At 43.4% G+C, this 22408-nt stretch overlaps 1 protein-coding gene across 1 annotated transcript in view; it reads right to left on the bottom strand.

Moving 5' to 3' along the window:
- The window catches only part of LOC126174874 (ATP-dependent translocase ABCB1-like), a 204596-nt gene that overhangs the window by 51051 nt on the left and 131137 nt on the right, over positions 1-22408 (bottom strand). Inside the window, exons 14-16 of the mRNA XM_049921286.1 lie at positions 18332-18436; positions 9045-9206; positions 2642-2845 (exon numbers count right to left, since the gene is read on the bottom strand). Coding sequence (XP_049777243.1) covers positions 2642-2845; positions 9045-9206; positions 18332-18436 — 471 coding nt within the window. The remainder of the gene's footprint in view (positions 1-2641; positions 2846-9044; positions 9207-18331; positions 18437-22408) is intronic.

Here is a 22408-nt window from a genome sequence, read left to right as displayed (position 1 = left end):
CGCAGGTTCGAATCCTGCCTCGGGCGTGGATGTGTGTGCTGTCCCTACGTTAGCTGGTTTAAGTAGTTCTAAGTCTAGGGGGACTGAAATGACCTCAGATGTTAAGTCCCACAGTGCTTAGAGCCATTTGAACCATTTGAACAGGGCGGGGAAAAAACGAACACATATACCTTTCCGTGCGAGCTCTGATTTCCCTATTTTATTATAATGATCGTTTCTCCCTATGTAGGTAAGCGTCTACAAAATATTTTCGCTCTCTGAGGAGAAAGTTGGTGACTGAAATTTTATGAGAAGATTCCACCGCAATGGAAAACGCCTTTGTTTTAACGACGTCCACCTCAAATCCTGTATCATGTCAGTGACACTCTCTTCCGTATTTCCCGATAATATAAAACGTGCTGCTCTTCTTTGAACTTTCTCGATGTAATCCGTTAACCCTATCTGTTAAGGATCCCAGACTCCGCAGCAGTACTCCAAAATAAGACGGACTAGCGTATTGTAGGCAGTCGCTTTAGTAGATCTGTTGCATTTTCTAAGCGTTCTGCCAATAAAACGCAGTCTTTGGTTTGCCTGCTCCACAATATTTTCTATGTGTTCTTTCCAATTTATGTTGTTTATAATCGTAATACCTAGGTATTTAATTGAATTTACGGCCGGTAGAATTCGGTCTATACTAATAATGTTAATGTGGAAGGACTGGAGATTGTCTCTCAGGAAGGAGTCAAGTGAATTTTTATCAGCTTTCTTGAACAGGTATCATTTTCGTTTATTTTTCTAGGATTTGGGGGATACAATACTCAGTCTCGCTACGACAACCCTGTGTTCACTAATAAGTGCATACGTTTTGATGCTCGTTATTAGCTCAGGATTATTTGTTGCTAATAGGTCAAATGTGTTTTCACAACCGTTTACTATTCGCGTGGACTCATGAAGTAACTGCTTGAAATAATTTTCAGAGACTACGCCAAGCACAATTTCGGATTCTAAAGAGCATAGAAAATGGATCCAAATTAAATGAAAGAAAGGTGAAAGTAATGAACGACATACAAGAAATGAGATGAACATATCATGAAAATTGGGGACAACGAAGTAGAAGTCACGTCTTCTACCCTGAAAGCGAATAAATGAAGCCGGCCGAAGTGGCCGTGCGGTTAAAGGCGCTGCAGTCTGGAACCGCAAGACCGCTACGGTCGCAGGTTCGAATCCTGCCTCGGGCATGGATGTTTGTGATGTCCTTAGGTTAGTTAGGTTTAACTAGTTCTAAGTTCTAGGGGACTAATGACCTCAGCAGTTGAGTCCCATAGTGCTCAGAGCCATTTCGAATAAGTGAATGCCAGACGAAGCAAGACGATCATAAAAGGCATCTATCACATTCAAAGAGGGTATTCCTATCGAAAGGAAATATATTAGTGTCAGGCATTGGCCTTAACTTGGAGCAAAAATTTATGAAAAGTTACATCTGAAGCACAGCATTGTAAGATGTCATGGACTGTGGGAAAACATGAAAGAAAACGAAATGAAGTGCTGAAAGTTATGTGTACTGATAAGGTAAGAAGTGAAGAGCTTCTCCGCAGAATCGACGACCAAATTAATTTGTAGAAATGACAAAACGAAGGAACAGGGCGATAGGACGATGTGTTACGACCGAGCGAATAACTTCCACGGTATCAGAGGCGGCTATAAAGATGAAGTTCCACTTCCTGGCCATTTACAAACCAATCCGACCCTATTGACAGCCGTGTCATCCTCTACCAGTTCCGATGTCGGGTGCCGTAAGGAGGGACATGTAGTCAGCACTCTGCTAACCCTGTCGATTTTTGACGTTGGAACCGCCACTGATCACTATAGAAGCTCTTCAGTCACCCTCACGTGATTTAACTCAATCCTTGTCGCCAGTCTTTCCCCTAGGAAAAATCCCTGGCAGTTTCGGGAATAGAAACCACTCAGCTACGGAGGCGGATTAGAGGGAGCTGTAGAGGCTAAAAAACTGTAGAGGAAGACAGGTATTGGGGTGTATCCAACAAATAACCGCGTACGATGTGTGTAAGTGCTACACTGAGCTGAAGAGGTTATCAGACGAGAAGTCGTAGCGGGCCTCACTAGCAAGAAAACTGACGCAGAGAGAGAGGGAGAGGGAGAGAGAGAAGTCGGAGCATAACTTCTTTCTTTCTTTCTTTCTTTCTCTGGTGCCATTTCCCGCGCTGACGCGGTGTCGGCATTTTTAGGAACGGATTTGGCAAGGTTACTGGAAAGGGGTGGCCGGATGGCCTTCCTGCCGCCACCCCCGTATCCCCTGGGACGAAATTAGCGTACTCCTACTGTCTGCGTTGAGTGTAATTAATGGAATAGTGCGAGCGTGTTCAGATGTCTGCGAGTCGTGTAACTGAGGCGGAACGTGGGGACCAGCCTGGTATTCACTTAGCGGTATGAGGAAAACCGCCTAAAAACCACATCCAGGCTGCCTGGCACACCGGCCCTCGTCGTTAATCCGCCGGGCGGATGCGATCCGGGGCCGGCGCGCCTACCAGAGTGCAGGAAGCAGCGCGTTAGCGCTCTCGGCTACCCTCGCGGGTCCGAAGTCGGAGCATAACACGGTCGTCGAATTCTGATATTGGTGGAGGCCGTTAGCAGACTGCCGTACCTTGATGGCCTTCTCCATGGCGTCAGCTTGGCCCAGCGTCTCTCCCCGCACCAGCTTGCGCTGCATGACTTGCGCGGCCAGCATGAAGGGCGTGAAGGAAACGGCGACCAGCCCCAGGCGCCACTCGTAGTACACGGCCAGACCCACCGCCAGCACCAGCGTCGCCAGCGACTGCACGATCGAGCCGATCCGCTGGCCCGTCGCCTGTGGATATACGTGTACACCCGTTTACAACATCCGCTACAGCACGGCCCACTTACACTCGAAAAAGTTTAGATATACGAACGTCATATAGCTGCTTATGTCACAGTAATGTATTGAACAATATGCTGACAAGTAGGTACCGAATATTCCGATTCGAAAAATTATGAGCTCATAACACCAGCAAGCCAGAAAAAATTGAATCATCTCTCCTCAAGTCTACGTACAAGCTCACAAACGTGATTTAGCAACAGAAAAGGTGAGTGATTATAAGTACGAGTTGTCGTAACAACAAATAATAAGCGAAGCACACGCCTGTAGTTTTTAAACATTGTGACAGGCAGTTTAATGCAGGATATAACAAAACAACACGGACGAAAGGGCTATGGAGAATGCATTGAGCAACAAATCGAGGGTTGTTGTTGTTGTGGTATTCAGTCCTGAGACTGGTTTGATGCAGCTCTCCATGCTTCTCTATCCTGTGCAAGCTTCTTCATCTCCCAGTATCTACTGCAACCTACATCCTTCTGAATCTGCTTAGTGTATTCATCTCTTGGTCTCCCTCTACGATTTTTACCCTCCACACTGCCCTCCAATGCTAAATTTGTGATCCCTTGATGCCTCAAAACATGTCCTACCAACCGATCCCTTCTTCTAGTCAAGTTGTGCCACAAACTTCTCTTCTCCCCAATCCTATTCAATACCTCCTCATTAGTTACGTGATCTACCCACCTTATCTTCAGCATTCTTCTGTAGCACCACATTTCGAAAGCTTCTATTCTCTTCTTGTCCAAACTAGTTATCGTCCATGTTTCACTTCCATACATGGCTACACTCCATACAAATACTTTCAGAAATGACTTCCTGACACTTAAATCTATACTCGATGTTAACAAATTTCTCTTCTTGAGAAACGCTTTCCTTGCCATTGCCAGTCTACATTTTATATCCTCTCTACTTCGACCATCATCGGTTATTTTACTCCCTAAATAGCAAAACTCCTTTACTACTTTATGTGTCTCATTTCCTAATCTAATTCCCTCAGCATCACCCGACTTAGTTTGACTACATTCCATTATCCTGGTTTTGCTTTTGTTGATGTTCATCTTATATCCTCCTTTCAAGACACTGTCCATTCCGTTCAACTGCTCTTCCAAGTCCCTTGCTGTCTCTGACAGAATTACAATGTCATCGGCGAACCTCAAAGTTTTTACTTCTTCTCCATGGATTTTAATACCTACTCCGAATTTTTCTTTTGTTTCCTTTACTGCTTGCTCAATATACAGATTAAATAACATCGGGGAGAGGCTACAACCCTGTCTTACTCCTTTCCCAACCACTGCTTCCCTTTCATGCCCCTCGACTCTTATAACTGCCATCTGGTTTCTGTACAAACTGTAAATAGCCTTTCGCTCCCTGTATTTTACCCCTGCCACCTTCAGAATTTGAAAGAGAGTATTCCAGTTAACATTGTCAAAAGCTTTCTCTAAGTCTACTAATGCTAGAAACATAGGTTTGCCTATTCTTAATCTTTCTTCTAAGATAAGTCGTAAGGTCAGTATTGCCTCACGTGTTCCAACATTTCTACGGAATCCAAACTGATCTTCCCCGAGGTCGGCTTCTACCAGTTTTTCCATTCGTCTGTAAAGAATTCGCGTTAGTATTTTGCAGCTGTGACTTATTAAACTGATAGTTCGGTAATTTTCACATCTGTCAACACCTGCTTTCTTTGGGATTGGAATTATTATATTCTTATTGAAGTCTGAGGGTATTTCCCCTGTCTCATACATCGTGCTCACCAGATGGTAGAGTTTTGTCATGACTGGCTCTCCCGAGGCCATCAGTAGTTCAAATGGAATGTTGTCTACTCCCGGGGCCTTGTTTCGACTCAGGTCTTTCAGTGCTCTGTCAAACTCTTCACGCAGTATCTTATCTCCCATTTCGTCTTCATCTACATCCTCTTCCATTTCCATAATATTGTCCTCAAGTACATCGCCCTTGTATAGACCCTCTAAATACTCCTTCCACCTTTCTGCCTTCCCTTCTTTGCTTAGAACTGGGTTGCCATCTGAGCTCTTGATATTCATACAAGTGGTTCTCTTCTCTCCAAAGGTCTCTTTAATTTACCTGTAGGCAGTATCTATCTTACCCCTAGTGAGACAAGCCTCTACATCCTTACATTTGTCCTCTAGCCATCCCTGCTTAGCCATTTTGCACTTCCTGTCGATATCATTTTTGAGACGTTTGTATTCCTTTTTGCCTGCTTCATTTACTGCATTTTTATATTTTCTCCTTTCATCAATTAAATTCAATATTTCTTCTGTTACCCAAGCATTTCTATTAGCCCTCGTCTTTTTACCGAGGGTAGCAGTCCATTTACGGAGATGCCACCGAACCATGTTTCAGTGTCTCTAATTTAAAATGCCCGGTCATTAGGAAACCTCACTGGCAGTAACAAGAATTTGTACGTCGTTGCCTCTGCCACCTCTGCGCTTAGCGGTCTCTACGGTGATGTACACTCCTGGAAATGGAAAAAAGAACACATTGACACCGGTGTGTCAGACCCACCATACTTGCTCCGGACACTGCGAGAGGGCTGTACAAGCAATGATCACACGCACGGCACAGCGGACACACCAGGAACCGCGGTGTTGGCCGTCGAATGGCGCTAGCTGCGCAGCAGTTGTGCACCGCCGCCGTCAGTGTCAGCCACTTTGCCGTGGCATACGGAGCTCCATCGCAGTCTTTAACACTGGTAGCATGCCGCGACAGCGTGGACGTGAACCGTATGTGCAGTTGACGGACTTTGAGCGAGGGCGTATAGTGGGCATGCGGGAGGCCGGGTGGACGTACCGCCGAATTTCTCAACACGTGGGGCGTGAGGTCTCCACAGTACATCGATGTTGTCGCCAGTGGTCGGCGGAAGGTGCACGTGCCCGTCGACCTGGGACCGGACCGCAGCGACGCACGGATGCACGCCAAGACCGTAGGATCCTACGCAGTGCCGTAGGGGACCGCACTGCCACTTCCCAGCAAATTAGGGACACTGTTGCTCCTGGGGTATCGGCGAGGACCATTCGCAACCGTCTCCATGAAGCTGGGCTACGGTCCCGCACACCGTTAGGCCGTCTTCCGCTCACGCCCCAACATCGTGCAGCCCGCCTCCAGTGGTGTCGCGACAGGCGTGAATGGAGGGACGAATGGAGACGTATCGTCTTCAGCGATGAGAGTCGCTTCTGCCTTGGTGCCAATTATGGTCGTATGCGTGTTTGGCACCGTCCAGGTGAGCGCCACAATCAGGACTGCATACGACCGAGGCACACAGGGCCAACACCCAGCATCATGGTGTGGGGAGCGATCTCCTACACTGGCCGTACACCACTGGTGATCGTCGAGGGGACACTGAATAGTGCACGGTACATCCAAACCGTTATCGAACCCATCGTTGTCCGCATGTATCCCGTGCCACCCAACGTGCTCTAGAAAGTGTGAGTCAACTACCCTGGCCAGCAAGATCTCCGGATCTGTCCCCCATTGAGCATGTTTGGGACTGGATGAAGCGTCGTCTCACGCGGTCTGCACGTCCAGCACGAACGCTGGTCCAGCTGAGGCGCCAGGTGGAAATGGCATGGCAAGCCGTTCCACAGGACTACATCCAGCATCTCTACGATCGTCTCCATGGGAGAATAGCAGCCTGCATTGCTGCGAAAGGTGGATATACACTGTACTAGTGCCGACATTGTGCATGCTCTGTTGCCTGTGTCTATGTGCCTGTGGTTCTGTCAGTGTGATCATGTGATGTATCTGACCCCAGGAATGTGTCAATAAAGTTTCCCCTTCCTGGAACAATGAATTCACGGTGTTCTTATTTCAATTTCCAGGAGTGTATTAGGCGTGCAGCGTTCGACGCCATCTAAGGAACTGACGAACTGTGTGTTGTTAGGGCCAATGTGATACCGCTTGCGATCGCTCTCTGAACAAATTCACGCATGTTGCAGAAGAGTAGCCTAGCAAAAGTCGTATGTTCCTACAGCTTGAAAGTTCCACTGGATGACGTGTTCGGACATGCGTTCCCAACCTCAGTTCGTTTCTCCAGACACATACTCTAATCCTAAGAAGTTGGTTGTTAACCTTATGTTCGACACTATATAACACTTTGCATCATTGTGTTATTTGTAACCTTAATTACAATGTGTGATTATGGCAGCATCCGATCTCACCAGTAATATGACTAACAAATAAAAAAAATAGATCAGACGCTATTGTTCGAAAAAATTAAATAATAAATAAAAAAATCGAATGAAGCCATCCGATACGGCTTTCTCTGAGTGAGTTAAGGATGTTCCTACATAAATTGTAATTTCTTTCAGAATGTCGTCTTGGATCCATGACATTCATAAATGAGTATCTTACAGATCTTTCCAAAACGCAAGTCAGCGGTAGAATCTGCTCACTAAAAATCATTTGACAAAATACTTGACATAAAAAAACGCTATGTAGCAAACTAAATGCAGTTTTATCTGAAGACTGTCAGTCTTTCAAAGCCACACCGACGACCTTTCGCTTTGTCCTCACATCAGAAATGTGTACCCGGTAGTACGAACAATACTCCCTTCTCGCAAATTTCGAAATCCTTGATCAACTTTTTTTTTCACCATGTTGCCAGTGTCAGTTTAGAATCAAACATTTCGCAAAAATAACCGCCCAACTTTCTATTGGCACGTGGAATTCCATATAAAAATACAAGTCTAAAGCAACGTTACGCTGAACTTCGCGCTTGGCATATTTACCCCTTACTTTTGTGAAACACGTCATTGCGGACATTTATTTTCAGCTACAAGCATCCCATTCTAATATTAAGGTGAGTTACATTACTATACTCCAGACCTATCAGATACCTAGATACAAGTAGTAAGTTGTAATTATTAACGATAGGGAAAAGTACTGGGTTTTTTCGTAGCTTTCATTGCTTTAAAACTTTGTATCTATGTGCTGAACACTTGGTGAAAAATTAAGATTGTTTACTGACAGCATTTCTGCGTAATAGGGATACCGGTTTCAAGCACAGTACTTTAGAAAGAATTTCATGTCCAGTAGTGCTGTAACTACAATAAAACTGTAAACAGAAAAGAGAGACTCATTTTATGAGAACCATCATGCGAACGTTTATTCCAAGCGAAAATTAATTGCATGATTAGTACTGTTCAGCTTCAACCAAACGTGGTGTTCTGATGGTCCACAAATGTTATAATTTATTGACACCTCCATGTTTACAGTTAACAGTTGTCCACCTGGAAGTACCTATTCGTCATGACATAAATCTGATACAGGGAAGAGTTTGTCTGAAACCACTGTACAATTGTGACGAACTGGAAGAAGCACTGTGTGATCGGAAAGAAGAGCTTGTAATGACCTTACATGGAAGGTTGTGACAAGAAATATTTATTCAGAAAAACAATTCGTTACGTTGCGCCCTATCTGAGCCAATTAGCATTGAAGTTAGCCAATCAGGCCGTTGAGTGCGCAAATTCAAGCAGGCCGTCAGACAGAATTTTTGTCAGTTGTTCTCGTAGACTAGATGACAGCGCAAGAGACTGCTCAGGCTGTGGCTCGGATTCGATCCTTATTACCGTCCCATGTCCAATTTTGGTATCGCTTTCTTGTTCGGTTTTAGGAAACCAAACGAATAACACTTTTGGCGACACTGTCTCTAGAGGGCCGCCTGTATTTGTGTGCGCAACGGCATGATTGGCTAACTTCAGTGCTAATTAACTCAGATAGGGCCCAACGTAACGATTTTTTTCCCTTAACAACCATTTCCGACCACAACCCATCTTCCAACACCCTTACAAGCTTTTCATTCTGTTTCCGACAACCCTGTATAATGCGTAGTCACTGTAGGAGTTAGGAGTACAAATATAGAAAAAGTAAGCATTAATATTCACGAGTACCAGCCATCGAGGATAAGGTAGCTACAGGTGTAGTTAGTAGTAAGGAATTGTTTTGCAGTAGTAATACGTAGAATTTTGTAATCCCTTACGCTGGGTTATCTAGATAAAACAAAAACCATAATAAAGGTTTTCACAGAAAAGAGAGTAAGCTGAGGACATCATAAGACTGCTAATGCACTGTGGAATTATACAACACGAAGTCGAGCTCGGAACGCCTGCACCCCTTCAGTTACGAGTGAGTTCGTACTCACCCCCTGAACGCTGGCAGCGTCACCGGAGAGACGGGCGCAGAGCGCTCCCGTGCTGTTGTTCTTGTCGTCGAACCAGGCCACCTCCTGGCGCAGCATCGCCGAGAACATGAGGCTTCGGACTCGCATCGTCAGCTTCTCTCCAGCTATGCCGTACATGAAAATCTGTAACCGTACGAACACAAGCACACATTCATCGCTCTTCTGTTAGGTGACACACGGAGCTACTGTCAATGAAACTGTAGGCAACAGAATAGTCGAAGAGGTAGTCTGACAACGGTTGTTACAAATACTCTACAAGACTCGTCATTTCTTGCCTATCACTTTTACGGGGAGCCACCGCAGAAAGTAATCCATTGTCGATAGGACATGTGAACGGGCGTTTTGAAATGTCCAATTTATTTTAGTACTGCTGCCAATATTTCCACAAGTCAGTATCAAAATTTATTTAGATACTTAGTTAATTCGAAATCGACGTGAGTATGGCATATAGTATTCTAACATTCTGAATAGCAACATACTGTTACATTTGTGTAAATAATGATTATGGCTTTCATTCAAATTTTAAACGTCCTCAGATCCACTGTAGTCGCCGAGCTATCCGTTACTTTTATGTGCTACGCGCAGCTGCCAAAAGTCTCTAGGGCACATATATTGAAAAGTCGTGAATTAGAAAGGAGAATTATGAAGGCTGCGTACAGCAGATAAAACTGACCGGTTTCTCTGCGACTACGACGGATCTGAACGTGTTCAAAATCTGAAAAACTCGGTAATCGTTATACAGACTAATGCGACATTAGACTGCAATACAAAATGTTAGAATAATAATGAGGTATAGCGGATATACCCTCACTTAACATCACGTCAAACTTACATACACTATATGTAGTCTCATCAACAGGCACCAGACGACCTTCAAATTCTAGTACCGCGAGCATTCGTCAAAATCTAGAGGATACCACAAGGATATCAGCTGAAGTCTCGTGTGGAGCAGTAACATGCTAAACTCGACACTTCGGCAGATTTTATTGTGTCATTCTTGTGTTCTGGACGCACCTCATAAGAATTATATATAGTCTTCCAATCAGCTGTACATGAATTCAGCGACAAAAATTAATTGTGATACCGCTGTAGAGTAGCACATAAAAGTAACGGGTTGCTCTGCGACTACAATGGATTTGAAGATGTTTAAAATTTGAATGAAAGCGGTAATCGTTATTTAGACAAACGTAAGAGTATGTTGGAAATAAGAATTCTAGAATACCATATGCCGTACTTAAAATATATGTTGTTAAAGCAATAATAATATTATTTGTCCTCCATTAATTTCTTAAATTATTAATCATTTATTTAATATTTAATATTTAATATCTGAAAATTTGAATCCAATATTAATACACGAGTACGCAAATCGTTTACAATTTAGTGCTCCGAGGCTGCTGCAAACAAGGAGAAGACTGAGAGAGATACTAGACATGAAGTACAAACTCGTATGGGCGTGATTAAATATCCCGTAAATGTAAGGAGATCAGTGCACTACACGTGGTTGCTTTAAAGGGTCATTTTATACGACGTTAAGATTCTGACATATTAACATCGCATTCACTATGTCCCTACTAACATTGTTTTACAATCTTTTAGAGATAATGACGTTCAAAAGGAAACGGTACTATCACTCAAATCTCGCAAAAGGTGTCGTTAGACGGTTGTCAATCCTTCCTTGAGCTACTACAAACAGAGAATTGCTGTTTACTCTTCTGTGTACGATGCACTAGCAAGACTTGCATTTGAGGAGGAGGAGATTAGTGTTTAACGTCCCGTCGACAACGAGGTCATAAGAGACGGAGCACAAGCTCGGATTAGGGAAGGATGCAGAAGGAAACCGACTGTGCCCTTTCAGAGTAACCATCCCGGCATTCGCGTGAAATGATTTAATGAAATCACGGAAAACCTAGACCAGGATGGCCGTCCTCTCGAATGCGAGTCCAGTGTGGTAACCACTGCGCCACCTCGCTCGGTGGACTTGCATTTCAGGTTAGTTTACTGTTGCCGTTAATCCACATTTTTTTTCTGTGCCAGCATTGCACTTCATTCGCAAATAACATAAAACGCATTACAATAAAAAACTACGGATACGCTCCTTCAATTTCTCCAGGAGTATTTTATGACGAAATAAATCTCGGGTGAACAGCTTGGTATCAGTGTGCATAGGACACAATATTTCGGCAATTGACCACGTTGCCATCATCAGGTGCGCTGATGTTCTGACCGGCGGTGGGCCGGCGCCAGGTATGAATAGGACGATCTCGCTCCTCCCTCAGGCGCTTCCTATGAGTCGGTGCGGTCCGTGCCCCGCGCGCGGACCAGATACAGCGTCCGTTCTCCCGCCGTCTGGGCGCTGCGTCTTAGGTCTTCTCGTTCAGGAGGGTCTGCCGGCACCGCTCTCGTTATTCTTGCCTCCTCACCCGAAGTCGGTACACTCTGGGAAATATCCTTTTTCTTCTTAATCTGGGTGATCGCGGATTCTCACACCTTGCTAAGGATGTACCGCTGTCGCGATTTAGTTGTGGCTCCCTTACTCTAATCTCTATGGCTTCGTTGAGGACACAGTCCCAGTATTTGGAATTCTGTGTCAGGACTTTGGATTGGTTATAATCCATGCTATGGAGTTCCGACAGGCAATGCTCAGCGATTGCCGACTTACTGGGCTGCTGCAGTCTAGTGTGCCGTTAATGTTCTCGGCGTAGGTCCTCAATGGTACGAATCGTCAGACCCATATATACACTTCCGCATTGGCAAGGTACCTGATACACCCCTGATTTACGTAGACGGAGGTTGTTCTTGACACTACCAAGAAGGCTCTTGGTTTTGCTCCGAGGACGGATGAAGGATTTGACGTGGTGTTTATGTAAAATGCATCCAATTTTTCGGGATAAGGCCCCACAAAACGGAATAATAGCCAAGGCCGCCTCCTCCTGAGGTTCATCCTCAGTTTCCGCCGGTGCTGCAGGTGTGGGATGTAGAGCCTTCCGAATTTGCCCTTCCTTGTAACCGTTCCTCCGAAAGACGGTCTTCCTTCCAAATTGGACCATCTAAAGACCGTGTCCTATGCACACTCATACCAGGCTGTTCACCCGAGATTTATTTCGTCAACTATGGATACTGTTCCAGTAGTACAATATAAAACGACGACCACTCGGAAACATCAGAAAAAACCACTGCCGTGGCTCAAATCTCCATTACGGGGATTCGGGTATGTCTTCTCGGAATACAGTATTGTGCAATTATCCATTTGGAGATTCAGACAGTGGTATATTCGCAGATAATAGAGAATGTCAGTCTTAGGCGCACATCTGCAACGAGGCATAGCTCCCGTACGACACGGGCAGATGGAGTGGGAAACTTCAGTAGGCTAGTTGCAGGCATTTGGAAATCTGAAGTCACGGGACAAAGTTGTTGTGTGTTCAATAATAAAATGCTCCTTATCTATGCCCTCCATAAAAAATAGAAGTATATTGGACGGATGGGAAGGAGTTTCATAATTTGTAACGATAAAGACGTACAGTAGGCGCCAGTGCTAACAGTTAAGTATGTGGGGCAATCCTCAATGCTTGTAAGCAGAGTACAGTTAGCTTTGAAGATAAACTCTAAAGTCTACATATGGAACAGGAGGGAACAAGTACCATATTCTCAGAAGAAATTTTCGTCAGGAGGAGATAATATACGGATGAGATCCGAACGGAAAATAAGGATTTAGCAGAAATATTTTGACTGAAACGTACGCCGACTTGGAAGTAAACATCTTTGGTCATGGCCTTCCCTCAAAGCGTTTTCTAACAACTGAACGGCGACTCGGTCGTAAATAGTTTCGTTGTGGACAACTACAGATTTTACAGAAATACAGTGTTCTGCTAATGGCTGTATCACTTCATGCTATATAGGGGCAGGAATATCCAACAGGAAACGTAATTGTACGCAAGTACCGCCTAAGGATATATAATCTGCGAAATGTCAATAAATAGAAGAAGTTAGTAATCACAACCTTTTGCTCCAGTATCACAAGACGCTTTCGCCGCTTCTAGTAGCCTGTATACATGGTGCGAGACTTCAGCTGTTTGCATCGCGAAAATACAGTACTAAGAACAATGTGAACTGTCTGTTCAGGAAATCTAAAAACACTGCAGTCCACAGATATGTCATGAAGTATAGCTTCTCTCAAATCAATCGTAAAGATAGTCTTTCCTGAATAAATTTTCACTGTTCTGCGAGGTGTGAGCTGATATGATACCTCCAAGAAAATTAAAACTGTTTGCCGGATCGGGACTCGAACCTGAGATTTTTGCCACCCGCGAGCGAGAGCTCTACCGACAGAACTATCCAAGCACGATTCATGAACCGCTGTTACAGCTTCACGTCCAACAGTTCTCTTCTCCTACCTTCCAAGCTCCAGAGAAGTTCCCTAGCCTACGTTGTGGGACTAGCATTCCTGGAAGAAAGGTAGGAGAAGAGGTACTTGCCGAAGAGCAACGGTCAGAGCAGGTCGTGAATCGTGCTTGGATAGTTCAGTTGATAGACCACTTGCCCGCAAAAGGCTAAAGTCACAGGCTCTTGTCCACGTCCGGCTCACTGTTTTAATCTACTGAATTAGATACAGTTAATGAGCGGGGAGAGAAAACTGGTTAGCGTATATCACTATAAATAAGGACAGTCATTTTTATAATGCGAATTTCGCTTGCGTTAAATAGCTAAAGTGCAAAGTTTGAATCAATCAAAATTGAATTCAGTTACGCTGACAAGTGTTAAGACATGTGGGAATGATTTGCATTGTAGAGTAGCACACAGATTCGGATGTATACCGAGTGATTCCGTGATGATGTTCAAACTTCCATAGTTTATACAGAAGGGTAAATGTATCAATTTTAAGTAAAGGACCCTGGTCCGGAAACGATGATTCCAAAGACTGAGCGAAAATCGTTCTGATACCTCTGATAGTGAAATGAATGTACTAGTACCGTTGTTGCTAAGATTGTAGGATAGGCAACTTCCAGAGGTGGCAGTATGGGCCGAAAAAGGAGCAAAATGACTGGTAAACACGGCCACTGAAATACATACGAGACATGATTTTTAAATAAGAACCAATTTGACTTTTCCAAGCAATTTCATTTTTACATGAAAGCCAGTACTTTAATCTTCTTGTTCTATATAATTACCACCAATACTCGGCTATTTACGTTTGTCTGTGAGTATTTGAAATGCCTCCTCCGATTGAGAATCCCGCAGCCCGTGAAGTACGATCTGTGACTCGTTTTCTTAGTGCTAATGGTGTGAAGTGACTGAAATTCATCTTTAAATCAGTGAAATGAATGGGTAAAACATTATGAGCGGTGGAATTGTACGGAAATGGGTGAGCGCTTTTAAAGATGGCTTTGAGAATGTGCAAAATGAGGAACTAAGTGGGCGACTTTCAGTATTTATTGATGATATGCTGCAGAAAGTTGATAAAAATGTGAAAGAGAACGCTTTCGACGTTATGTGATGAGTTTTATCAAGTGTCAAGGAGGATGCTTTATGCAGTTGTTGCCTAATTAGGTGGTAGATTTCTATGAGGATCGTATTCGAAAGCTTGTTGTATGACAGGATAAGTGACTTCACATTAGTGGGAATTCTGTGGAAAAGCAGATTAAAGTGCTGCCTTTCATATAAAAATAAATATGCTAAGAAAAATCTACGTCTTTTATTTTTATTCGAAAACGGTATTTACTTAAAGAACACGTCTCGTACCTTCAGAGCTACGAGCAGAAGTAGCGAAGCAGAAAAAGAGCTCATAGTTCTTAAGGTATTCATTTTAGAGCCCATGTTTACTAAACATTTATTGTGTGTTACTCTCCTACTAACACCAGTGGAAATTGTCTACTGTACAGTCTTAGCAAAAACAAAACCGGTACATGTTTTCCACTGTCAGAGATACACTTTGGGAACAAAAGTATCCGAACACCCCAAAAACATACGTTTATCATATTAGGTGCATTGTGCTGACACATGCTGCCGGGTATTCCATTTCAGCGACCTCAGTAGTCATTAGACATCGTGAGGAAGCAGAATGGGACCCTCCGTGGAACTCACGGATTCAGAAAGTGGTGAGGTGATTGAGTGCCACTTGTGTCATACGACTGTACGCGAGACTTCCACACTCCTAAACATCCTTAGATCCACTATTTCCGATGTGATAGTGAAGTGGAAACGTAAAGGGACACGTACAACACAAAAGCGTACAGGTCGACCTCGTCTGTTGACTGACACAGACCGCCTACAGTTGAAGAGAGTCGTAATGTGTAATAGGCAGACATCAATCCAGACCATCACGCAGTAATTCCAAACTGCATCAGGATCCACGGCAAGTACTATGACAGTTAGGCGGGAGGTGAGAAAACTTGGATTTCATGGTCGAGCGGATGGCCATAAGCCACACATCAAACGGTAAATGCCATACCACGCCTCTCTTGGTGTAAGGAGCGTAAACATTGAACGATTGAACAGTGTAAAAACGTTGTGTGGAGCACGAATCACGGTACACAACGTCGTGATCCGATGGCAGGGTGTTGGTATGGCGAATGCTCGGTGAACGTCATGTGCCAGCGTGTGTAGCGCCAACAGTAAAATTCGGAGGCGGTGGTTTTCTGGTGTGGTCGTGTTTTTCATAGGGGGCCGGGGTGGGTGGGGAGGGGGGGGGAGGGTCTTCTACCACTTGTTGTTTTGCGTGGCACTGTCACAGCACAGGCCTACACTGATGTTTAAAGTACCTTCTAGCTTCCCATTGTTGAAGAGCAATTCGGGGATGGCGATTGCATCTTTCAACACGATCGAGCACCTGTTCATAATGCACGGCCGGTGGCGGAATAGTTACACGACAATAACTTCCCTCTAATGGACTGGCCTGCACATAAATCTGACCTGAATCCTATAAAACACCTTTGGGATATTTGGAACGCCGACTTCGTGTCAGGCCTCACCGACCGACATCGATACCTCTCCTCAGTGCAGCACTCTGAGAAGAATGGGCTGTCATTCCCCGAGAAACCTCCCAGCACCTGATTGAACGTATGCCTACGAGAGTGGAAGCTGTCATCAAGGCCAACACCATACTGAATTCCAACTGACATCAGGGCTAAGGATCGGCAAACACTATATTGAATTCCAGCACACCGATGGAGGTCGCCACGAACTTGTAAGTCGTTTTCAGCCAGGCGTCCGGATACTTTTGATCACATAGTGTATCAGAACGATTTTCACTAGTAACTTTCGAATCGGTTGTTTCGGAGTAGGATCCCTTACCTCAAGTTGATACATTTACCGTTCTCTATCACCGTGAAAGTTTGTATCATCATTCCAAATTCACTCTGCACAAGTAACTGAGAACTTTCTTTGGAGCTAGGTGCTATTCTGAGATACGTACAAAAGAGGAAATCGTCGTAGGTCACATCACACCGTCCATAAGACCGTTGACCAAATAAAAAAAATAAAACCTTTTACATTCCAGTCTTATCACTACCTTGAAATACGTATGTTATACGTACGTAGAAAAATCGATGAGTAAAATAAGGCAGCAACCTCATGAAACGTATTTGCTCTAATTCTGTACACCATCTCTGCGTTCTAAGAACATAAAATGAAATATTTATAATGTCAGGTTAGACGTTATCTGGCCAGGACAAGTAAATCGTTAAATTCAGGTATAAATAAATGAATAAAATGTAACAGGAGGTACAGAAAAAGCTTTCATCGTTCTTCCTTTGTCTATGAATTTACATGTTGGATGTGAATGCACATTGTTGCATGGTGAATAGTTATATGATTTTTGTTACATTGTTTCTATTTCTATGCCAGATTATTTTCGTACTACTCCATTTGTCATGCGCTTTCTATGTGTTACAATCTCCTTTGACGCTAGTAAGTTGACATGAACTTATTTTCTTCCCCCTCTTCCCCCCCTTCCCTCCCCCCCCCACAGATTTTCCTTATAATTACTAGTAGCTCATTTGATAACACATGACGAGCTCAGTAATTTTCGTCTGGTCTGAAACAATATCGAAACACACGCCAATTATATAGTTATAGCCGGCTGCGGTGGCCGAGCTGTTCTAGGCGCTAGAGTCTGGAACCGCGCGACCGCTACGGTCGCAGGTTAGAATCCTGCCTCGGACATGGATGTTTGTGATGTTCTTAGGTTAGTTAGGTTTAAGTAGTTGTAAGTTATAGGGGACTGATAACCTCAGAAGTTAAGTCCCATAGTGCTCCGAACCATATAGTTATACCATATTTAGCACAGTTTTAAGACAATTAATTTAAGACTAACAGGTCAGTTTATCATCGTTATCATTTGGTTATCGGCCTTGCGCCAGGTTTAGGCTTCATAGCCTTCCATGCTTCTCTGTGCTCTGATTTTCTCTTCATTCTGTGGTACCCTCCTTGAGGTCAGCTTACGTCATCCGGATTCTGATGTCTTCTTCTGACATTCCCTCTCTTCCTCGGACTAAAACGTCCAGTTTGCTTCTAGTAGAAGCAATCTCGTCTCAAATTATGTGCTATGCAGCCTGTTATCCTATTCTTCACTGTCAGCAACATCCTCCGACCTTTTCCAGCACTTCTCAGTACCTCCTAATTCCTGACTTTATCAGTCCAGTTGATTTTCTCCATACTTTCTCCAGGCTGCGCTGTATCCACACTACACAAGCTTCAGTTCTCCTCCCTTCCTGCTTGCTCAGTGTGCATGCTCCTGTCCCGTAGAAGGCCGCGCTCCACATCAGGCATTTCACTAGTCGCTTCCTTAACTCTGTGTAAATCACTTGCTAAGAGTCTTTTCTGAGTTTGCTAGACATTCTGACTTTGGTGTCCTGTTCACAATGCTTATCTTCCTTCACCATACTTCCCAAATATTTGAATGCTCTCACCTGTTGTATGGCTTCTCTTATCATATGAAAGATATTAAATAAGTAGCACGTACTCAACATATATCCTTTATCAGACATAATTAGAACATTGGTAGCTAGCTTTTAGAATCCTATGTTTCTACAGGGCTCCGAAACTACAATGTCGCATCGCTCTATTTATGATTGATTTAATCATATGTTACCTCACACATTGTATAGCTATCTTCGCATCTTATTAATGTTGATAAAAACAGCGTGGCGTAGTTTTTGCCTTGTAATATACCATTTTTTTCCTTTAAAGGATAAAATTTGATTTGGTTGAACCATTTTGAATTTATCCAGTCGTTATGCCTTAAACATTACCTGCAAGAAGTAGCTGCATCCTATGACGACGCCAACAATAACGAAGAGCACACAGTAGCGGTTCGTATCTTTCCGCATTTGATCTCCATCTTGCAAGCTGAGTGTCTGAAACAGAAACACACAATTAAATAGTATCGCTTTACTTCCCGTTAGATGGCTAACCTTTTGCAGGTTGGTTTTGTAACGTCAGGAGTAACAAATGTGTGCAGTACCTTAATTCTATGATCACCATTCATCTTGTTGTCACTAACGTCTTGTGCCTGGTACACTAACTGTATCTCAGACTTGTGAAAACTGTAAGATTTTTCCTTCGTTAGTTTGTGTAGGTAATTGAACTTGCAGTAACAGACGAATTGAATGGTACAGCTGACCAGATTACCAAGCAGTAGAGCAACCCGTGTGTACCTAAACAACTGTTTGCTTATTACATTATTGTGGTGATGCTCGTGCAGTTACCAGGTCGCTGAAGCATTCGAATGATCCATACCATATAAATTATTTGCATCTGATGATTTTACTGTTTTTACATATTCCATAAACCTTAGCTACGATAAAGGTAATGATGTGTACTGTGACGCTCTTACATATTGGCCATTTTTAATTATCTGATTGACTACATAATTCTGTTCACGAAGATATTTTTTCATCATCCTCTCCTTCACCTCCACTCCTCCCCCTCCATCACTCCAGACGTACACAATGAAGTTTGTTCATGGCTTCCCGGGGAGATAATTACGTGGAGAAACATACCGCTACAGTTTTCCAGGTACCTGAAGGAGGCACTTGCAGCGCTGAAATACAGAAACGTTTCGTTGTAATACGTCAGTCGTAGAATAGCAACGACATGAGACAGTACCTGCAGAAGTTCTATTTACGGTGCAGGGACTGTTAGTTGATCTTGAACGTGAATATATGTGATATATTGGTCATAAATGGACGAATAAACCCATTCTCTACAAATAGACCTTGCTGGCGGATCGTTGGACAAAGTAATTACAGTAAAATAACTAGGAAAGACCTAAAATGGAATAACCACATAAAACAAATAATTCCAGATTCATAGGAAGAAACTCAAGGAAATGTAATTCAATCACAAATTTAGTCGCTAACAAAGCACTTGTCCGACAGATTGGTGAGTATTGTTCATCACTCTGGTATCCTTATAAGGTAGAACTGACAGAACAGTTCGAGAGGATCCAACGAAGAGCGGCACGTTTCTTCACGAGATCGTTTAATGGACACGAAAGCACCACAGATGTGCTCAAAAAACTCCTATGGCACGCGCGGCAAGAGAGACGCTGCGCATCACGGAGAGGTTTACTACTAAAATGTCGAGAGAGTACGTCCTAGGAAGAGTCGAACAACGTATTACCTTCACTCCCATACATCTCCACTGGTGTCCCCTTAACAATGCTCCACCGTCGTCTCTGCTCACTACCTGATGAGACATGGTCTGAAGATTCTTTTTGATAAAATCGTAACCGATTACGATTATGGCGTGTGATTTTGAGTTTTTAATAATCAATGTTACCAACACTGATCAGTATTTTAGCTCTCCAAAAACTTTGAGATAAAAATTGGAGACCGGGTGCCAATGCTACTCTGAGATGATGAGGTTAGCGCAGGAGAGAAATTCATGGTGGGCCGCATCGAACTATTCAGAAGACTGATAACCGAGAACGAAAGTGCAACGAACTGGGAAACCAAAAAGATAACGTCAATAAGGACTCCCTGACAGTCGCAAATGGCACTGCCTTGGTACCAGACACACAAAAAATGCTACTTCTGTCGGAGACAGAATTTAGAACAATTATTGAAAATATTCCACAGAAATTATTAAAAAATCAGTGCAAATTCATAAAAGTGAGCTCATTCAAATATTTACATGAATGGCTAAGCATAAACAACAAGTGAAATGAAGTCTACATAAAAGAGCGAATAAGATGAACATTGTATTCCAGAACACTGGAATAATTAAACATTACTCAGAAGGCGTTCAATAAATAAAACATTTTTTCCTGGAAGCTGGTTGGTCTTATTCAGGATTCCTATTCACCATATTATTCTCCACTTTCTTGGCTACAAAAAATTAGTTTCAACATAATCTGCGTTCAGTGCGACGACCTTACGCCGCCGTGCTGGGAGGGCCTTGTACCACTCTACTTTTCGACGTCGGAGCCGACGTTTTCGTGGATCAATAACCTCATATATGTACTGCTTTCCGCAGAGTGCATCCTTCGTTGGGCCAAACAGGTGGAAGTCGGAAGGTGCGAAATCCGGGCTGTAGGGCGGATGAGAAAGAAGAGTTCCGTGAAGTTTCGTGAGCTCTTCTCATGTGCCCAGAGTTGTTTGTAGTTATTTGAACAGCGAGATATTTGTGATCCGACGATCACATCGAATGGGTGTGTCCGCACGTTCTAACATTGCAGGAATCACAGCTGCGTGCGGCCGGTCGGCGCGCATGAGATCGAGCAGGTTGCTGTTTGAAGACAGATTCCCTGCCCCGCGAATCACCGTGCTTTTGTTCACTGCCAGGTCTCCTTACGCGTTCTGCAATAATACTGAGACCTGAGACTCTTTACGGCGGGGATACGCAAAAACTAATGCGCAAAGGCGGCATAAACAAATTTATGAATATAGAAAGAAGATTGCTTAGAAGCAAAATTAGCCCAAGTGCAACTGACACAGAATTGAAAAGACCACAACCTCATAAAGAACTCTACCAACATGCTGAGAATAAACACAACGTGCAAAAGAAGACTGTCGCTCTTCGGAAATTTGGATAGACTGGATGGTGACAGACCGACGAAGCAAATATTTAGAAAATTTAAAAAGCTGAATGGACAACCGAGACCTAAAAGAAGCAATAACACGTGTTTGTTTAGGAACAAGATTCAGACAATGCTCTTCAGTGACGAAGAGGAAAAGAAAAGAGAAGAGCCTCATATCACAAACATCTCTGGAAGCAGAGATCATAGCATATACGCCGAGACTTACTGTACCCCCTCCATCCTCCCGCTGACAGTACTGGGAACTGAACTCCAGAACTGCAGATATGCTGATCATTCATTTAGGGAGGCGGAGTTACGAGTGCATGCAGATCAAAGACTTGCGGATACGCTTGGAGGCGCGAATAAAGCCGTCGGCACACGGACCGCGCTGTCGAACGTCAACGTTGAGCGTGCCAAGTTCAACGTGCTGCTGAACGCTCAAGAACGATGCGACTTGTGCGTAAGGTACATGGGCCTCAACGTGGTATACGCGATCGCAACGCACTCCAGCGGCAGTTGAGCGACGTTTCTAGTTCGTAAATCACACTGTTTACTCAACGGGCGCGAGTAAAATTCTCACGTTAGCTCTATTAAAATGCACATTTCCTTCATCGTCCACGAAAAGGAAAGTACCACGTCCAATCAGTAAGGACACAGGCTTATAAAAGTTCCATTACAAACAGTGCGGTACAAATATGGAAAACTTCTCCGCATAAGATAAACATTATTTCATCATTCCCACATTTTAGTAAAACCCCAAGGTCAGTCTTACTTGATCACTGTTCCTACCCAGTAGCAGAATCTTTGCAATATGTGAATTACGAAACGTAAAAGAAAAAGGAGTAAAATATCTTTATACAAGTAGCGCAAGCTGTTCTGTAGATTCAGCCAATCAAACAAAGTCACCCCTCAAAAAAAGGTGAGGTTATATTTACATAACGTCAAATATTATAACATATATTAAACTAATAATAAAGTATCAGAACCTAATAAAAACGCGAATGTTAAGAAAAAAAATTTGGGAGTGTTACGACGCGAACCACCGCCCTAACAGAAACTCATTAATGGTCAGAGTAGTTACTCATTACGTTTTTTTTTTTTTTCTTTCTTTTTTTTTTTTTGTTTTTTTTGGACTTAACTGCTATGGTCATTTTTTTTTATTTTATTTTAATGTCCCAAAAGAAAAATCATATATAAACAAGAAGGAAAAGAAATATAGGACTGAAGTGACATCCTCGTCACTTCACTGGGAGTACATTCTATCCCTCGAAACAACGTAAACCTGGGACTCCCCACCGCTTCGGGG

This window comes from Schistocerca cancellata, chromosome 3 (assembly GCF_023864275.1).
Source record: "Schistocerca cancellata isolate TAMUIC-IGC-003103 chromosome 3, iqSchCanc2.1, whole genome shotgun sequence".
Taxonomy (NCBI): domain Eukaryota; kingdom Metazoa; phylum Arthropoda; class Insecta; order Orthoptera; family Acrididae; genus Schistocerca; species Schistocerca cancellata.
Note: the sequence above shows the minus strand (reverse complement) of the source record. Positions and strands in the feature narration are given on the sequence as shown.